This window comes from Macrotis lagotis, chromosome 3, assembly GCF_037893015.1.
Source record: "Macrotis lagotis isolate mMagLag1 chromosome 3, bilby.v1.9.chrom.fasta, whole genome shotgun sequence".
In the NCBI taxonomy this organism is placed as follows: domain Eukaryota; kingdom Metazoa; phylum Chordata; class Mammalia; order Peramelemorphia; family Peramelidae; genus Macrotis; species Macrotis lagotis.
The window spans coordinates 287249201-287268469 of record NC_133660.1 but is presented as its reverse complement, the minus strand read 5'-3'; the positions used below and the strand labels follow the sequence as shown (position 1 = coordinate 287268469).

General features: G+C 43.2%; 1 protein-coding gene and 1 long non-coding RNA gene across 2 annotated transcripts in view; one reads left to right on the top strand and one right to left on the bottom strand.

The window, feature by feature from the left end:
• LOC141518947 (uncharacterized) overlaps positions 1-13396 on the bottom strand; it is a 27177-nt gene extending 13781 nt beyond the window's left edge. The window contains exons 1-2 of the long non-coding RNA XR_012477321.1: positions 13158-13396; positions 7561-7702 (exon numbers count right to left, since the gene is read on the bottom strand). This is a non-coding gene — a long non-coding RNA (uncharacterized LOC141518947). The remainder of the gene's footprint in view (positions 1-7560; positions 7703-13157) is intronic.
• Positions 9205-19269, top strand: LOC141518944 (pepsin A-like). Its single transcript, XM_074231364.1, has 9 exons — positions 9205-9257; positions 9788-9947; positions 11243-11360; positions 11826-11944; positions 13053-13252; positions 15114-15230; positions 15982-16126; positions 16235-16330; positions 19013-19269. Exons 1-9 carry the CDS (start codon positions 9205-9207, stop codon positions 19163-19165), a joined length of 1161 nt encoding a protein of 386 aa, XP_074087465.1. The 3' UTR covers positions 19166-19269.

Below are 19269 nucleotides of genomic sequence, written 5' to 3'. Positions count from 1 at the left end.
ATCATTGCTGCGGGAATCATTATTTGTTCTCTCTGTCAGGAAGCTCTTCATATCTTTAGCTCAGCGAGTACAGGCTGAACCCCACAGGAGCAGCCCTCTGACCACCTCGAAATACAAGTGGCAGGGGTGGCTAGGTAGCATAAGCACCAGCCCTGGAGTCAGGAGGATCTGAGTTCAAATACAGCCTCAGACACTTAATAATGACCTAGCTGTGTGGCCTTGGGCAAGTCACTTAACCCCGTTTGCCTTGCAAAAACCTAAAAAAAAATACAAGTGGCAGTATTACATGGACTTCTTCCTCATAACTGCTTTTATATACCAGACTTTTTCCATGTCAAGAACATAAAGGCCTGAACCACATTAAATCTTATCTTTCTTGCCTTTGGCAACGATTAGAGGTGTGATTTTCTTTCCATCCAGACATTATCAAATGTACACTTTATTCATGCTTTGTGTCTATACTTGAATTGGTCATTCAGCATTAAGTTTTGAGTTCATCCATTTATATGGCATATAGTTCTCATCCAAAGGCTCCCACTTGAGTATTTCCAATTGCTTATTATAATTTCTAGTATCATTTATTTTAAGTATTAATGTCAATTATAAATTATAAATGTCAATTCATTTGTATTTAATTATATATTGTTATTATTTTATAATTCAAAAACTCCATTGTGTGTTGCAACAGTTGCACTAAACATGATGATCTTAAGTGGGTCTAATTCGGGGGCCTTATTATGAGCATCCTCAAAAAGTCATGCTGGGGCTTATTTTCCAATTAGGTCTTATTTTAGAGTTAACACAGTAAGAGCCTACCACAGGCTCTGATACATAAGTAAGTGACCATCACAATTATTACAGAGGAAGGCAGCCTGCATGGCCAAGAGAGCAGTGGAGGGACTGATGACATCAAGCAAAAGGAATCAGAAAAACAGAGCAAGACAGAAATGACGAGGAGATTATGAGGAAGGCAGGTGGGGAGAGGAAGGGCAGAATAGGGGGAGCCCCCTTCCTCAAGCCTTTCCCACTTTTGCTCACAGTTATACACAAATATATACACTCACACCCACACTTACACACACATATACACATTTTCATGCACACATATAGACACACACTTTTACCCAGACACACACACACACACACACCTTAGAAGCAGACAGCTGCCAATGCACAAGGACTTGATGGACACCCAGGAGTACAAACATCCACCAGCTCCCTCCCCAGTGGGACCTGAAGTCTTGGCCCTACCCCAGAGTCTAGAACACCTCTGATATACCAGGCACAAGACATCACAGGTCTCATGTTGCAAGCACTCAAATAATGATTAAGTAAAGGAAGCTTATCTGGGAACTCCAGAAGGTTAATGGACTCATACTGTCCCAACCAGGGTTGGCTGGTGGGTCAATGAGCATTTATTAAGCCTCTGTTATATCGGGTTATGGGCTGGGGCCTGGGAAATAAAAGAAGGAAGGAAAAAAAGGAAGGAAGGAAGGAAGGAAGGAAGGAAGGAAGGAAGGAAGGAAGGAAGGAAGGAAGGAAGGAAGGAAGGAAGGAAGGAAAACTTCCCATTCCCTTGAGCACAGGGTCTTTTCCTCACTGGACTCCATATTTACAGGCTGTCCTTGGCTTCTGATGTCTACCTGGATCCTGGAGGATGATGGCAGGACTCTGGGAAGAAGACAAGACTCTCACCCTCCAGTCCTTGCAGAGCTTCAAAAGTCCTCCAGCAGAAAGGCATGAGGGAGGAAGAAGACCTGGCCCTGCTCTGCTCCCTGGAAATTATCCTTCTTCTGAAGTGTTTACTGTAGAGCCATGCTCTCTTAGGACCCCGGTATTCTCTAACATGGTGTCCTCAACCCATTCAAATAGGAATCTTGTATAATGTCCCTACATTCAAAGGACTTTATCACACTAAATCTGAAACCAATGAAATCAGTTTGGTATCAATTTGTGCATCTTATTAGTTACTTTAAATAGGGTGGAGGATGACTAAATCAGTCACCTGATCCTTACATTTGAGACAGGAAGACCTGGACTCAAATCCTGCCTTACTCACTTGTGTGGCCCTGGTCAAGTCACCTCATTTCTCTTGACCTCAGTCTCCTCATCTGTCAGATGAAAATGAAAATAGCGCCTACCTCAAAAATTTATTGTTAGGACCAAATAAGATAATATCCATAAAATGCTTGAAAATCTTAGTGGGTCATATAAATACTTGCTATTTTGGCTTACCTAATCCCAACCTTAATCCTACAGTACTCACTTCCTAGGATTCTTAGGAAGAAAGTGTCCTAGACTACAAGTCGATCACTCAACAAATATTACTTAAGCACCTACTATGTACCATAGGCTGTGGAGAAGGGAAAGGGAGGAGTTCAAGTCAAATGCACGCCCAAAGACCCTGAGTTCAAATCCCAGCTCTTCTTCTTATAACCACTGTGATCCAGGGCAAATCACCTTACTTCCTAGGTCCCAACATCCTCAACCATAAAAGGAACTAAATGACTAAATGACCTCTTCTTCACTCCCCTCAGGAGCACTGGGCCTCAGATGCTAAATCACCTTGGATCTTCCCTTAGTCCCTTTATCTTCCTAAGGCCTCTTTATCTTCATATCCAGAGGATTATTTGTATTCCTCATTCAGATGACAACAAGGAAAGAGATCGATTCAACTGGGTAGTTCCTTTTGTAAGAAAACTCCTGCTCAGCAGCCAAACAGTAGTTTTCTTTATCACACAGTAAGCAAACAGAAAAAAGCAAACAGAAAGCAGGCCAAGAATACCTGTGCATACACTGAACTAGCAGGTCATAAACTTCTAGAAGTAAGATCACTAAATAAACTTCTTTATCTGATATATTAGATCTAATAATCAAACTAGGTAAGGATAAATCAAGTAAAGAAAGCTGCAGATTACTATCACCAATGAATGTTGAAATGAAATTATAGCAAATAGAAACCAAACGCTATAGTAATATATTAAAAAAATTATTCACTATGAGAAAGTTGAATTTATACCAGAGAGAAAAGGGTGGTTCAACATTAGGAAAGCAGTTAATATAATAATCATATTAAAAGATTAGGGGCAGTTAGGTGGCACAGTGGATAGAGCACCAGCCCTATAGTCAGGAGTTCAAATGTGGCCTCAGATACTTAATAATTGCCTAGCTGTATGGCCTTGGGCAAGTCACTTAACCCCATTGCCTTAAATAAATTTTAAAAAAAGATTAAGGGGGAAAAAAATCAACTTTCATTCTGAAAAAGTATTGAATTTCCAGTCAAAGTTCAGGGAGTCAAATCCCACTTCTACCCTTTACTGAAATTGTATGACCCTGTATCTCTCTGGACCACACTTTCCTCCTCTGTAAATGAGAAAATTAGATTTCAGAGATTTCAAACTCCAGGGCAGTGCCATCAACCAAATAAAGTGTTGTGAAGGGTTGGGGGGCGGGGAGCAGGGTGGAAATGTTTAACAACATAAATAAAAATACAATGTAACACAGATAATGTTATACTGTCATATTTTGACAAAGTTATCTAGCAGAAATCAGAGAAAGTACACACAGGAAACCACCATATTTCCCCATGTATAAGATGTATTCGGGAGCCAGTAATTGTAAATTTTTTTTAACTTGCATTTCCCACTTTTTCTACACTTGTCTTTGTGCTCATTGTTTCACCTTTGTTACTGGTTTATTAGACTTACTGGTTACATCGGTTATAAGTTACTGGTATATTAGACTAAGATTTTTGTCCAGGCTGAATTCAAGTTAAAAGTGATCCAGTTTGCAAAGGTGAATGGAAATCGTGCTTCTGAATGTCAGTTTGGTCCTCCTCCAACTGAGAAAACAATCCAAGACTAGCTCCAGGAAGAAGAAACCTGACTGAAAGCAACCCAGCAGAAAGCCATGAAAGGCAAGTCAGCCAAATGGCCTGAGTTTGAAAGGGAATTGAAGAGGTGGAAGAACAAAGGGCAATTGGAACAATTGGAATTCCTGTGTCCACAAAGATGGTTCAACTGGAGGCCAGAAGAGACGCTGATGAAAAAGAAGGACTGATTTCAAAGGAGGACACAACCGATGCTTCAGGTTTATGAGACGGACTGGACTAAGCATGCGTCCACATACCAGACTTGCCCAAAAGATGCCTGAAAGCTGAGTAGAAAGTCCTTGAATTTCATGATGAATAAAACGTGAGTTCAATAACTTCATGTAATACATTTTTTCAAATTTCGGACCCCCAAATTAAAGTGCATCTTATACATGGAGAAATACAGTATATAAGGGACTTTACAGGTTGAAGGAGCTCTCTCACTGGTATTGAGGTAACTCAACCAAGAAAGAAAATCACAGATCTCACCTAAGAGAAAATTTCACCAGTCTTTAGTATAGCAGGATGAGGATGGGGCATGATGTAGACTGCCCACTTTTCTCATGCCAGCTTCTTCCCAGAGTCTCATTCTCCCTTCAGAGACTTGAAACAGGATTGACATCTATCTTCTCCCTCAAAGCTGGAAGTCAGAAACTTCCAAAGTGACAGAAGAACCAGAAAAGACTTGAAAGGAATTGAAAGCAAATCTGAAGTCTCAAAAGACCCCAAAATTTGAAGAGAGCAAAACCCTTGTCAACCTCTGCCCCTACACAGGCACAGGGCATTGATCTTTATCAATGAGGAGAGAGTTCTAATACCAATGGGCTTATTACACTTATTGCAAGTTTTCATATACTGTGGTTTGAAGTTAGCATTCACCTTACTTAATCTCTTCTGAATCACAGAAAGGACTTTTAAATCCAATCTGTGTCCAAACAAGAGTTCCTTCTTCTGCAGGAAGTGTTCTTCCATCAAGCCCACTTCATCAAGACCTCCAATCAGAGAACCCACCGAGGACACCCCATTTGAAGAAGGTTCATCTTTCCATTGAATGGAAAGAGAAATTATCCTTTCTCCTACCTACAACCCTTACTTTTGCCTTCTGGGGTTGAGCAGAACACAGTTCAAGAAGTCCCAAAATCCTGGGTTTCATAGGATCAGAACTGAATGGAGGCAAGGGACAAGTCCCCAGCCACTACCTGCCATGTGCATCCAGTCACTATGATGAAAACTCTGAGTGTGCTCCAGAGGACAGCACTTATTTCAATTTTCTATCCTCCATTTGGCTGCTATCATGTCCTCCTTAGTCTTCTCTTCCCCAAGCTAAAATATCCCAGTTCCTTCATCCGTTCCTCTTGGGTCATGGTTTCCAGGTCCTTCAGCAACAAGTCATTCTCCTCTGAAGTCACTCAAGCTTACCAGATTTCTTCTCCAACTGCGGCACTGAGAATTGACTGAAGCCAGAAACCAGAGGTGGCCTAGCCAGGGCAGAATATAGCCAGACTATCTCTTTCTAAACATTGTGCATAAACTATGATCCCATCTAGCTCTTCAGGCCTCAGTTACTGCCTTTGTAAAATGGAAGTAGATGACTCTCAGAATCTTGCCAGCTCTGAATCTTTGAGTACCTACTGCCTGCAAGGCCCTGATAACTTTATGTAATATTTTTTTTCAAATTTTGGGCTGCTTCCTAGGCAGTCCCTACTCCCCTGAGTAGCAGAAGGATGCCAGTCAAGCAGTAAGGATCTAACAATAGGGTTTGAACCCACAACCTGCTAAGCCCCAGACAACCTTTTACACAGTATGTCTTCCAGGTCCTCATTTTCTCTGCCCAGGACTCCATTTGTCTTCCTGGGTCATTCTATTGGGGTTGTGGTAGGCATCCCCAACCAAAGGGTTGTGAGACCAAATGACCAGTGACTTCACCTTTGGGCTTCGTCTGCAAAATGGGCTTATAGCTACACTGGCTGTATTCCAGTGTTACTGGAAAGAAAGCACTTTGTAAATAATTTTAGAACTTTAGAAGGGAGAAACTTGCATTATGAATGTTCCTGCCCAGCTTGCTCATAGACATCAGGAAATTCCAATTTTTTATCTAATTCTTTCTTGACCTTATGATTTCAGGGTTGCACAGAGATTGGGCTAGATGATAAACTGGAGCATGATCAGAGCCAAGCTAGAGGACAAGGGTTTAAACAACCATGGAAAGGACAGAAAGTTCATTCTCCACAGATTTACAAATTCAAATATTTGTCATAGTCTGTGCCAACTCCTTCATCAGTTAGACTGATAATCATGATCATTAAATAGATTTAAATAGGGTTAAACCATGAATTCTGGTGAATGAGACCTGAGGCTTGGCGACTTCTACCACTGTTCATGTAACAATGGCCACCCCAGAGTTGCCCTTTCTGGTTCTGGTTGGACTAAATGGTAAGTCTGGTATCTGATTTTGGCCATTTGGTGACCCAGTGATAAAAGAACTTGGTGTTTTAGTATGATATGCAAACTCTCAGTGTCCTTGGCCTTCTCCTACCCTGGGATAGGGCCTGGAGTGTAGGATTCTTAGTTAACAGAAGTGTGAACTTCTGACTAGTGCTTCCTTCATTTCCATCTCCCAGGGGCATCATTTAACTGTAAGACTTTCTGGGGGACTGGGGAAGGGCTTCTCTTTCTCTACCCCAGCACCATGGTGACTGCCTAAAAGGTAATTAATGCAGGGGCAAATCAGGTAGGCAAGCTGCCATCTGGACCCTTTCCCAATCTTAGTTGATTGAACAAGTATCCTGAGATGGATATATCCAGACTTGGAGGGGACCTTGTAAATTCAAGAAATCCTAAAGTTCTGGGTTCCACCAGAGGCAGGGGACAATTCCCCAGCAACCAGCTGCCATGTGCATCCAGCCATCATGATGGAAACTCTGAGTGTGTTCCATAGGACAACACCTATTTCAACTCTCATTGGCTACTGAACAGATTCAAGAAATTATTAGAGCTGAGCAGTAGCTTAGAGATCACTGAATCCAACCCATTTATTTTTATAGATCAATAGAATGATGCCCAAAGAGAGAGATTATCATGCTGCCAGCTGGTCTCCACTCCATCTTGATGGTTGGGCACCACCTGAGTCATAGTTATCAACCACTACTCCCATTTCATAAAGGTCCTTCTCACATGCCTGCCACTGTTACACCTACAAGAATGACCAAGGTGACAAGGGTCATGATTAAGTGTTCAAGAAAAGGACACAGAGCTGCCCACCAATGTTCTGCTGCCTCCCATAAGATGATTGAGTTGCATTTAGAGGAGTGAGACCCAATGAGAGCTGTTACTGCTGCAGTACCAAATAATCAATCCTGCATTTATGGGTTTGGTACTTGAGAGAACATCTTAGAAGAACATTGAAAAATTGGAGCATATTGGGGATACCAAACACTATGTGGCAAAGGATCAGTTGAAGGTATTGGGGATATTTAATTGGACAAGAGAAAACTGAGGCAGGACATGGGGATTTTCTTAAGGGGCTGACCAATAGGAGAGGGGTAAGACTTAGGTCTGCTTGACTATCAAGGATTGACCCAAGAATGATGAGGGAAAGATGGAAGGAGGCAGATGTCTGCTCTCTATAAGAGAAGCTAGCAATGACGGAACGAATGAGTAAGCCCAGGAGAAGATGGGAACTCCCTTACCAGGGTCTTCAAGGGAGAGTACATCATGTGAAAGCAGAAAAAAATGCCAGATTTGGAGTGAGAAGATTTCAGTTCAGGTATGAGTTCTGATATTCAGGACTGGAATGACCTTTGGCATGACCCTGGGCCTCAGTTTTCCCATCTGTAAAATAACAAGGTTGGACAAGGTAAGCTTTAAGGCCCTTTCCTTTTTAAAATCTATAATCTTACAGACTTGTTCACATTGTTCTCACAGTTCCACCCTTGACTCTCTGGATTTTTCCATCTTTTCCCTAAATCTTGCTCCCTACCTATCACCACCCCCAATTTCCAGCCCCCCCTTTATATCTAGTCTTCCCAAGCATAGGAATTCTCTTTTTTGCTTTTATTTATACTCTCTTAGATTATTATTTTTGCATTCTCAAGTTATATCCCCTAGCTCAACACCTAAATATATAATAGGTATTTAATAAATGTTTTGTCTGGTTCTCTGTTTAATTGGGTGGACTAATGAGAGTCCCACAGGCTGTCATGTGTATTCCTGGAGTTTCCACATTAATGAGCCCACAGATACATGGGATTATATTTTGCCACTACAAATAATTGGCTTATCCACATTCTCGTCTTCCCTTCCAAAACCCCCATCTGACCTTGTTCCCTAACTTCCTGACCACACCTGTTTCTGACAGTAAGACAAAGCACGGACAAGTTCTGAGAGTGCACTGGTTATTCCTCTTCATGTTCTCATTCATCCAGCTTCTCAGTCCAATGGCATTCTTAGTAGGCCTAGTGTTTTTTGATTTACTCTTTCCCCCATATTACTCTTTTATCTCTGGGGTAGTGATTAGTCTCCATTTTCTCCTGAAATTTTTTCTTCTTTCCCCAAACTCCCGACCTCCCAACACCAAGTACAGAGTAGGCCCATTTATGCTGCTGAAATTAAATTAAATTCTTTCTTTCTTCAGAACTCAAAGAGGAACTTCAAAGAAAGATGGTTAGGAAAGGGTGTGTCCTACTCAAAGATATTCTTTCCTAAACCTTTTCCTTTGAAAAATGAGTCCCAGGCTCTAAGTTTGGAAACTGAGTCTCCTCTGAGAGTCTCCTGAGATTGGACACCTCAAGCCCCTTGGATGAAACAGGTAAGGAAAGGGAAATGGGAAGAATCATAAATAATACTTAGTTCCAAGGCCCCACCAGGAACTAGCATCCCATGAAACCCCCTTTCCCCTTATACTAGAGAACTGTCTCCCTCCATGACAAGAGGATGTCCCACCACATTTCTTCTTACTCAACATAGGCTTTTGGTTCCCCAACTCCACAACCAGTCCTAGCTCTGATTACATACCAGGTAGTAAAACTTTCCCATGCCCTGGATAAGTCATGGATTTTTCTAGGAAGAACCCAAGGGGAGGGGGGGAGAAGCAGTTTAAAAAACAGCCCAAACAACTCTGTATTTGGAGAAATCTCCAAATGATCTTGTTAAGGATAACGGGGAGAGGAAGGAGTGTCCCCTGTTGTTTGCGTTTCTTATCGAGGTTCCCTAAGAGAGTCCAAGGAGCCCGTGTGCATTGGTGGGAGGTATATAAAGGAGGCAGCTCCAAGTCAGCTGCAGGAATCCTTACTTCATATTTCTTTTCCTGAGGGGTTGGGGATCAGGCAAGCAACATGAGGTGGTTCTTCTTTCTGGGACTGGTGGTCATCTCTGAATGCCTCATCAAGTGAGTTCTGTCCCTATGAACTCTCCTAACCAGAGCTGTAACTAGGCTGGGACAGCTGGCCCTTTGCCTTAAGGTGCCAGAATTGAGAAGGTGATGATAGATAGTATTCACTTTTCTTCCATAGGCTTGATAAATAGTGAGCAAAGAGAATTAGCTAAAATTAGAAGCTGCTTTCATCATCTTAAAATCCTGGGTTCTTTAGAAAGTCTGTGGTATTCCTCAATGATCACCCAGGACCTTTGTTTCCTCATCTATAAAGTGGGTATAAAATCACCCATAGGATCAATCTCAGATGGGGCTTCTAAGTTTCACATAAGATAAGGTCTGAAAGGTGCTTCCTATGTTAATTTTTGCCTTGCTAAACTGTTGTTGAGAAGACATGGGGAGATTATGGGATAGGATAGGACTTTGGAGAGCTCAGAGTAGAATAGACATTTCAGGGCTGTGAGTAATCCTGTTATTGGATGATCTGAGCAGCCCCCCACCTATTTCTCACTAATTCTTGACTGTCGCCTTTTCCAACCCTAAAGGATCCCCTTGAAGAAAGGAAAATCATTAAGGCAGAACCTCCAAGAACAGGGTCTACTGAAGGATTTCCTGAAGAAATATCCACAGAAGCTGACAGACAAGTATTCTTCCAGCTTTATGATGACCAGAGAAACCATCGAACCGCTGACCAACTACATGGACGTGAGTTTGTTGTCAGCGTCAAGTGTGAGCCTCACCCCAGCTGTGGCATTGGGTGTTGAGTGGAATGGGCGCCCAAGGCTTGGCAGCAGGATGGTAGTGATCAGAAAATGTGTGGCATCCTGAACTCCCCACCAGTGTATGAGGGCCTGAGCCTCATGTTTGCACTAATGATTGTTTTCTTTTTTCAAGGAATAGTTAAAATAGAATCAGATTATTCAAGTCACTAAGCATTTAATAAATGTTTACAGAGTGACTGAATATGTGGCATTGTGCTAAGCAATGGAAATGAAAAAAAGTTTAGCAAAAGACAATTCCTGTCCTCGAGAAGCTCCCAATAGGGGCGGCTAGGTGGCGCAGTGGATAAACACCGGCCTTGGAGTCAGGAGTACCTAGGTTCAAATCTGGTCTCAGACACTTAATAATTACCTAGCTGCGTGGCCTTGGGCAAGCCACTTAACCCCATTTGCCTTGCAAAAACCTAAAAAAAAAAGAGAAGCTCCCAATGTAATGGGAGAGACCCCCCAGACCAAGCTCTATAGAGGATCAACTGAAGACTGAGAGAAGGCAAAGGCATCAAGGAATACCAAGAAAGGCTTTTTAGAGAAGTTGAGACTTGAAGGAAACCAAGGAAGTCAGGAGGCAGAGATGGGAAGGGAGAGAATTCCAGGCCTGGGGGAGTCATTGAATGTTGCTGGAGATGAACTTTTCATGTAAAAAACAAGGAGGCTGGAACAACTGGCTGCTAAGAAACCGTAAAGACTGGAAAGGGAGGAGAGGGTCAGGTTGTGGAGGGAGATAAAAACCCAAAAGAGGATTTTACGCAAGTGAACAAAATACTCAGCTTACTCTGTCTTATCCAAATGAGTAACTGAGCTACCCAAGTAGAATGTGAGCTCCTTGAAGGCAGGCCCATTGGGAAGACAGAGTATAAATATAAAAAGCTTATAATCGTGGGAGACACTGGGAGGCAGTAAATGGTTAATTGGGACATAAGTGACAGTGTGATTGCTATGAGTTCACAGGAGAGAGAGCTCTCTGTGGGTCAGAGTGGACAAGGGAGACTCATGGAGGTGGAGAAACCTGACCTAGCCTTTGAAAAGGGGGTAGAATTTGGACAGAGAGAGAAATTAGGAGGGCATTTGGGAGGATGGAAAGGGATAAGTAAAGGTGGTTAGGATGGCAGTGAGATAGGAAAAGATATATTTGAATGAGGACAATGAGGTTTGCCTGAAACCACAAAGAAGAAAGAATTGGTGAGCATCCACTCTAATTGGCCATTTTTCCTGGCCTGGTAGGTGTCATATTTTGGAACCATTGGTATTGGGAACCCCCAACAAGAGTTCTCTGTCCACTTTGATACAGGATCTTCTAACCTCTGGGTCCCATCAATCTACTGCTCCAGCCTCCCCTGCTGTAAGTCACCTATTTCTACCAAGACCTTCTACCAGCTTTTGTCATGACTGTCATCCCTTGGGTGGCAGGCCATTCCCATATGTTTGAAGACAGGAGAGGGGAACATTGGTCCATGAAAAGGAAATCCAGACACTATAGATGGTTTATAAGATCATAGTTTCAAAACTGGAAAGTATCTAAGAGGACATCAGGTCCAACTCCATCATTTTTTCAGAGAAGACAAATCCACAGAATGAGGTCCCTGAGGACCTCTGCTTCTCCAGAATTCCAACCTTAGAGCAGATATTCATTTCAACACTGAGTATATATATTCTTCCTTCTCCCCTGGTCCTTTTTGCCACTCTCCTCAAGAACCATATCATTTTTTTTTTCCTTTGCATTTCCCTCCTGCTTTACAGATATGAGTAGATACTCCATAGATCCTGGAGACTAAGGGATTGACCATCAGTCTTTTGGTGTTTGCAGCCAACCATAAGCTGTTTGACCCTCATAAGTCCCTCAGTTTCCAGCCCACTGACAAGACCATGATCATCTTCTACGGCACTGGCAGCATGTTGGGGGTTCTCGCCTATGACACTGTCCAGGTGACTAGAATCCAAACAAGTCACAGCTAAAAGGCAGGGCAGGCCTTATGAGTAGGAAGGAGGGAAAAAGGGACTTTACAAATATTATTATTACAAATATTAATACCCCTGGGAGGTAGATGCTACTATGAAGCTATTTTACAGTTCAGAAATATGAGGCAGATAGACATGAATTGCCTTGCCTAGGGCCACAAAGCTGGTAAGTTCATGAGCTGTAATTTGAACTCAGGTCTTCCTGACTTGAAGACCCAGCGTTCTATCCTCTCAATAACATAGTTGCCTCAAGGAATACTCAAGGCACAACTAATTTCACTTAGAACAGGAATTCCAAATTAGTATCTTAGAGCAGACCCCAATAAATATGCCCTTGTACTAGCCATTTAAGGGTGAAGAGACTGAGGCCCTGGGACACTGAAGGCGACTTCTGGGTGGGTTGTTCTAGAAAAAACAGAATGAGAAAGAGACCTGCTGCAGCACACGTTTTGAGATAACTAGCACATATAGTAGGTAAAGTACTGAACTTCAGGTTCAAATCGTGCCTCAAACATTTACTAGGCGCTGGCTAAGTTGCTTGAACTCTGTGAAATGAGGATAATAATAGCATCTATCTCATGCAATTATCGTGAGGAGCAAATGAGATAACTTACATATTGAAGTTTTCAATCTTTAAAGTATCTTTATAAATGTTCTTGTTAAATTTTTGTGCCTCTGAATTTTGGTATTCTGGGAAAAGCCCAGTTTGCCCTACCCTAGTTATGGTTCTGCTCCTTGTTCTCTCAGACCCCTTTGCTTTGAAATTCTGCCTTTAAAAATTCATCCCTTTGGACTAAAATTTAAAAATAAATTAAGGGGCAGCTAGGTGGCACAGTGGATAGAATACCAGCCAGGAGGATCTGAGTTCAAATTTGACTTCAGACACTTAATAATTACCTAGCTGTGTGGCCTTGGGCAAGTCACTGCCTTACAAAAAAAAATTTAACCCAGAGATATCAGCTATTGTTCCCATGGCAAACCATTTTCCACGTTTGCTCCATGCAGTAAAGCTGCTTGCCTATTATTTCTGCAAACTTCTATTCCATAAACATTTTTCATTCTCTCTTGTACTGAGATTGGAGACATTCTGGTTGCTAACCAAACCTTTGGGCTCAGCCTCTTTGAGCCTGGGATTACACTGTACCATAGCCACTTCGATGGGATCCTGGGTTTGGCTTACCCATCTGCTGCCGTCTCTGAAGCTACTCCAGTCTTCGACAACATGTGGGACCAAGGTCTGCTTTCCCAACAAGTCTTTGCTTTCTACTTGACCAGGTGAGTAAGGGCAGGAAACGCCCTCCACCGGCAGATCGCCGGACGGTCCACCATTATGAACGGAATGGAGTCTGTGGTTATTGTTGGCTGTTGGCCTCGCATTTAAGAACTGGCTTCCAAACCTAGCTCTGACACTTTTCTAAGCGACCGTGTCACAAGTCACTTAACTTCTCTGAGACTCGGGGACCTCTCTAAGACTTCCCTGCTAAGCTCAGAACAGATTCATGACCTGGATTATATTGGATAAGGCAAGTCCTCTATCCACAAAATCGTAGATACCTGATGTTATCCACAACTAGTGGCCTCCCCACTAGGGAGCATCAAGATCCTTGACCCTTCCAAGCCAAAGCTTGGAAGCCACATGAGAGAATCTTTAAGAGATTCCCAACAGTGAGGAGTCTTAACTTCAGTTTTCGCATTTGTATAAGAAGGGGATTTGACTAAATGACCCCTAAGATTCCTTACAAGTCAGAATTTATAATTCTCCACCCTTCTGAATGTCAGACCAAGAGGATCTCTTAGAGATTATTTCATCTGTCCCACCTCCCTTTCATAGGGAATTATCGTTGAGGAAGGAAATAGCACAAAGGGCCACCCAAAGGCAGATTCACATCCAAGTTCTGTGGCTCTAAATCTCAGATTATGCCTTTCAAGTTGGAAAAGACCTTGTAGATCATCTGGTCTAGCTGGCCCTGACCTTTTACAGCTGCAATCCAGATCCAAGGAAGTTCAGCCGCCCTTTGACTGAAAGGGCCAAAACTTCTGACTCCAGGATGAGAATGTCTTAGGAAAAAGTTAATTCCAGACTGAAATAATGGCCTTGAGGGCTGGAGAGATATAGGGCATTTTTGCCCATTGAAATTAATCTGCCTTTGGGGGCAGCTAGGTGGCTTAGTGGATAGAGCACTGACCCAGGAACCATGAGGACCTGAGTTTAAATTCATCCTCAGACACTTAATAATTACCTAGCTGTGTGACCTTGGGCAAGTCACTTAACACCATTGCTTTGCAAATAATAATAATAATCATCATCATCATCATCTGCTTTCCCAAAGTCTGGAACAGTTGACTGGCAGATCATGCAGAGTGCAAGGAAATGGGGTCAGTTCATGCCTTGACTGCTTGCCAGCTGGGTAGTCTAGGAAAGTTCTAACTTCTTTCAACCTCAATTTCCTCATTTGTCAAATGGAGATTATTACAGGAGGATCAAGTAAGGTAATAAAGGTAAAGAGTCATCATTCTATACAAAGCTCACTTAACCTCTATTTGCCTCAGTTTCTTCATTGGGATTATCATGTGAAAATAATAAGAACTCATATTTATAAAGTTCATTATAGGAAATGGGGGAGCTAGACTGGATGGCAAAAAAGTCTGGTATAGTACAGATAAAGAGTGGGCAACAGAGAATTTGGCTGGAAATTGCAGTTCTACTTCTCACATCTGGGTGGGAACACCCTTCCCTGTTCTGACCTCCAGTACCATATCAGCTGAGCCTAGGTTTCTAAGAGACATTGCACCCTTTTAGCTGACCTAGGACTTTCTAATCAGCCCGTAACCCATCTTCCCAAAAGTATCTAACTGTGACAAGAGAGGCTTAGGGTGGATAATCTCTAAAGCCTTAGCCCTAACATCTGGTGCTCTGTATTCTAAGGGTCTTTCCAAGTTCTTATATTTTCTATTCCAAAGTCCCCCTGAGCTTTTAAGTTCTTTGTTTTAAGGGCCCTTTCAGCTTTGATGTCCTAAGTTCTGTGTCCCAAACTGGGCTCTGGTTCTAAAATTCTATGACAAAACGGCAATCTCTTTACTGAGCATTCCCTGGTTTCCCAATGACTCCCTCCTTTCCCACCTTTTCTTGCCTCAGGAATGAGCAGAATGGCAGTATTGTGATGTTTGGGGATGTGGACCCTTCTTACTACCAAGGAAACCTCAATTGGGTACCTGTCTCTAAGCCCAAATTCTGGCAAATCACTATAGACAGGTAATACGATCTGCTCTTCATCCAAGCTGGATGTTCATGAAAGAAATTGGGGGGCCAGGAATATACTGAGCAGGAGAATAGGAATGACTGAGTATGGGAGAGGCAATGACCATTTTAGGGAAGAGAGTGGTGGAGGGTATTGCATTAACATCGAAACACCAACATCCCAAGGACAGAAAAACAGATCAGAGAGTCATTAGATAATGGAGATGCAGAAGCTAAAATAGAAACTAGTGAGAAGACTCTGTCCAGCTCAGGACAAAGTTGCAGAATGGGAATCCTGCTTGAGGGGATGGAGGATTCCTGAAGTTAGGAAGATGGAGGTTGATGGAAAGGGAAACTTTAGACTCTGATAGAGGAATAACCTAAAAAGTGGGGGAAATGGACCAAGCTCTAGAGTTTCATATCAAGCCAATCCATTAATAAGCCCTTTTCCAAAAAGGGTGGTGTTGATTACTGTTCCCAGAGCAAGAGGGTTATGGATCCAGGTGGGGGACTGCCTACAGAGCAGTACATGGCCAGGAAGTAGTGGCAAAGAGGGCCAGGTTGGGCTAATGTTGGTGAATGCTCACCACCTAGAAACCCACGAGTGAAGGAAAGGGCTGGAGAGTGGAGTCAGAGGTGGGAAATTGGTTTCCCCAAGGCCAACTTGGTGCTGATCCTCTAATTGTATCTTCCTCTGATGATTTGAGGAGCAGGTTAGGAGTGAGGGTATTGCGGCTTGGACAGGGTCCAACATCTCATTTCTTAGCATCACAATGGATGGCCAGATGATTGGCTGTGAAGGAGGCTGCCAAGGCATCATCGACACAGGGACATCTCTGCTGCTTGGCCCAACTAAAAGCATCCACAATATCCATGACTTCGTTGGGGCCAGAAGGGAGTTTCATGGAGAGGTAAGCCTACTGATTAGTGGAGTTCACTTCATGACTCTCCTTGAATGGGAAAGGAAGCCCTTTTCAAAGCATCACCCCCTTCATCCTCTCTCCCCACTCCACATGTAGGTCACTATCAGTTGTGATGCCATCCACATCTTGCCTGACATCATCTACACCATCAATGGGATTAACTACCCTATACCAGCCAGTGCCTACATCCAGGTAAGAGAGCAACCTGGGATTTTCCTTAGAACTTGGGATGGGAGCAGCTAGGTAGTATAGTGGATAGAGCACTGGCCCTGGAGTCAGGAGTACCTGAGTTCAAATCCAACCTCAGACACTTAATAATTACCTAGCTGTGTGGCCTTGGGCGAGTCACTTAACCCCATTGCCTTGCAAAAAAAAAAAAACCCCAAAAAAGAACTTGGGATGGAAGGCTTCACAATTGGAAGGCTAGGGGGAGGGGGTTAGAGGAGCTGTTTAGTCCAGAGCCCACCACAGGATTGTGTTCAATACATGCTTGTCAACTTGCCTCACTGACTAGTTCGAGAAGGTAGGATGCCCCTTCCAGCATCTTTTAAGGAAGCTCCAGGCAATTTAAAGAGATCTAATCAAGGTCCCAAAATTGAGAACTCCACTCAGGGGTTGGTACTTTGCATCTTGCAAAGGCTCTACCTGCTTTCCAGTGCCAGAGATTTGCTTATTGAATGAGCAAGGGAGAGCCGAGTGGACAATTCCATCCAGGACCGTCACAGTCAGAACTGTAGAGATAACTCGGGTCAAAGGGGCTGAAGAGCGGCCACATTTAGATGCTGGGACTTACCCACGCAATCCCTGCCTAGAGTAACAATTCTGTTTATACATGGGTAAATCCAAGGAAAAACATCAGGAAACAGATGCCACTCTGTACAGACACTATGAGGGGATTCAAAAAGGAACAGCCCAGTTCAGTGCAACACATCAAGTCTACAAACATTTATTATTTCCTGTGGGACACCTTGCCAAGGACTAGGACAACAAAGACAAAAATGAATGTGTCTGCCCTCAAGGAGCTTACCTTGGCTGCTCGGGAGCTGGAAGGGACCTCAGTGGCTACCTGGGGTCCATGAAGGTTGAATGACATACCCAAATCACTCAAACACATATATACACACACATCCACCCACCCACACATACAGCCGCAGAGAATAAGCAGAAGGCACCCAGATCCTCTGGCTTCCATATCTCCCCCCAGTACCAGCCAACTCCTAATAAAGGATTCCATGCATCTGCACCTACAAATCCATACAAAATTCATTGCGAGAGAGAGAGAGTGCTGCTCAGGGGTGGGAAAGATGAACAGTCAGGACAAGGATTGGGCAGCATGTGGGGCTACTTAGGAAATCAGTTAATCAGTGAACACTGATTCAGCATTTTATTGTGTTTCTAGCCAAAAGAGTGACTTGTTCAAAATTCTCTAAAGAATGGAGAACAGGGGTGGCTAGGTGGCATAGTGGATAAAGCACAGGCCTTGGAGTCAGGAGTACCTGGGTTCAAATCCTTTCTCAGACACTTAATAATTACCTAGCCATGTGGCCTTGGGCAAGCCACTTAACCCCATTTGCCTTGCAAAAACCTAAAAAAAAAAAAGAAAAGAATGGAGAACATTCCAGACGTAGGGGACCATGTGTCCAAAGACAAAGAGGTGGGAGATGGAAGATAATAGATAGGCTACCGCTAACAGTACAGTTTAACCTAGAAAGGTAGATGAGAGCCAGATGGCAGAAAGACTTCAACCCTAGGCTGAGAAACAATAATCTCTCCTCGAGGATCTTCCATTCTAATTAGAGAAATAAGACTTACATACAAGAACCAATAACTAATGCATGAGAGTACAGGTTCAGAGATGAATAAGGGAAAAACAAAGGGGTTATCTCCTATTCATTAGGCCATCCTAGGTCTGAAGCAGTCTTTACAGGGGCAGTATGGGATACCAAAAAACCCTTGGATTGAAGGTCAGGGGACCTGGTTTCAAATTGTGGACTAATTCTGACCCATGGAACTTTGGGCAAGTCCCTTCCCTACTCTGGGTCTCAGTTTCCTTACCTTTAAGTGAAGGAGTTGGATGGAATAATTTCTATGGTTCTGTCCACCTCTAGTCCCTATGTTTTCATGATGATGGTGATGATGGTGGTGGTGATGATGGTGAAGGTGATAATGATGATGGTAGAAAAGAACTTGATATGACCTCCTATTTTAAAGACCAAGAAACTGAGGACAGAAAAGTGACTACCAAAAGTTCTCTAGGCAATAAGCACCAAAGCCAGGACTCAAATCAAATTTCTTTTGTATCAACTGTCTGCAGCATGTAGCGTGTATTGGAAGTCAGAGGCCTGGGTTCTCTCTCTCTCTCTCTCTCTCTCTCTCTCTCTCTCTCTCTCTCTCTCTCTTTTGGCAAGGCAATGGGATTAAGTGATTCACCCAAGCTCACACAGCTAAGTAATTATTGAGTGTCTGAGACTGGATTTGAACTTGGGTCCTCCTGACTCCAGGGTCAGTGCTTTATCCACTGGGCCACTTAGTTACCCCAGAGGCCTGGGTTCTAATTCTGCCTTGAGTGAGTTCAGTCAAAGCATTCCACAACTCTGGGCTTTCATTTCCTCTCTGAAAAATAAGCCAGTTAGACTAACTCCCTATGTGATCTTGGAAAGTCTCTCCTGGGCTGTTTCTTCTTCTGTCTGATGAAGGGTTTGAATTCTGGGTCTTGTCAACCCTAATCCTTAGGTGCTCTGGCTTCTGAGTTCTATGTGTTGGGCTTCAGAGAGAGCTCTTGGGGAGAGAGGAGAAAGGAGGAGAATTCCTGGGGGTGATGGGGAAGGGACCCTAGGAAGCAAACTGCCTATGAACAGTTGAAACCTCCTTCAGTCTACCAAAGAGACATGCTTGAGTGGTTTTGACTCCATGGACTTCCACTGGAACAAAGATGAAATCTGGATCCTGGGAGATATCTTCCTGCACCTCTACTTTATTGTTTTTGATCGAGCCAACAACCAGGTTGGTCTGGCACCTGTGAAGTGAAGCTCCCCTGGGAACTTCCAGGTCCTCTGTGCAGAGATGATTCTAGAACTGGTTCACCCCTCCTCAGAAGGTACAGATGAATCAACTCACTCAGGGGCTTAGAT

What these genes read in the sequence shown, in the direction of transcription:
- LOC141518944 (XM_074231364.1), top strand. Translation starts at nt 9,205, where the DNA reads ATGAGGTGGTTCTTCTTTCTGGGACTGGTGGTCATCTCTGAATGCCTC. An exon ending in CGCTGACCAACTACATGGAC is followed by an intron (nt 9,948 to 11,242) that starts GTGAGTTTGTTG and finishes CTGGCCTGGTAG; the next exon opens with GTGTCATATTTTGGAACCAT. An exon ending in CAGCCAGTGCCTACATCCAG is followed by an intron (nt 16,331 to 19,012) that starts GTAAGAGAGCAA and finishes AACCTCCTTCAG; the next exon opens with TCTACCAAAGAGACATGCTT.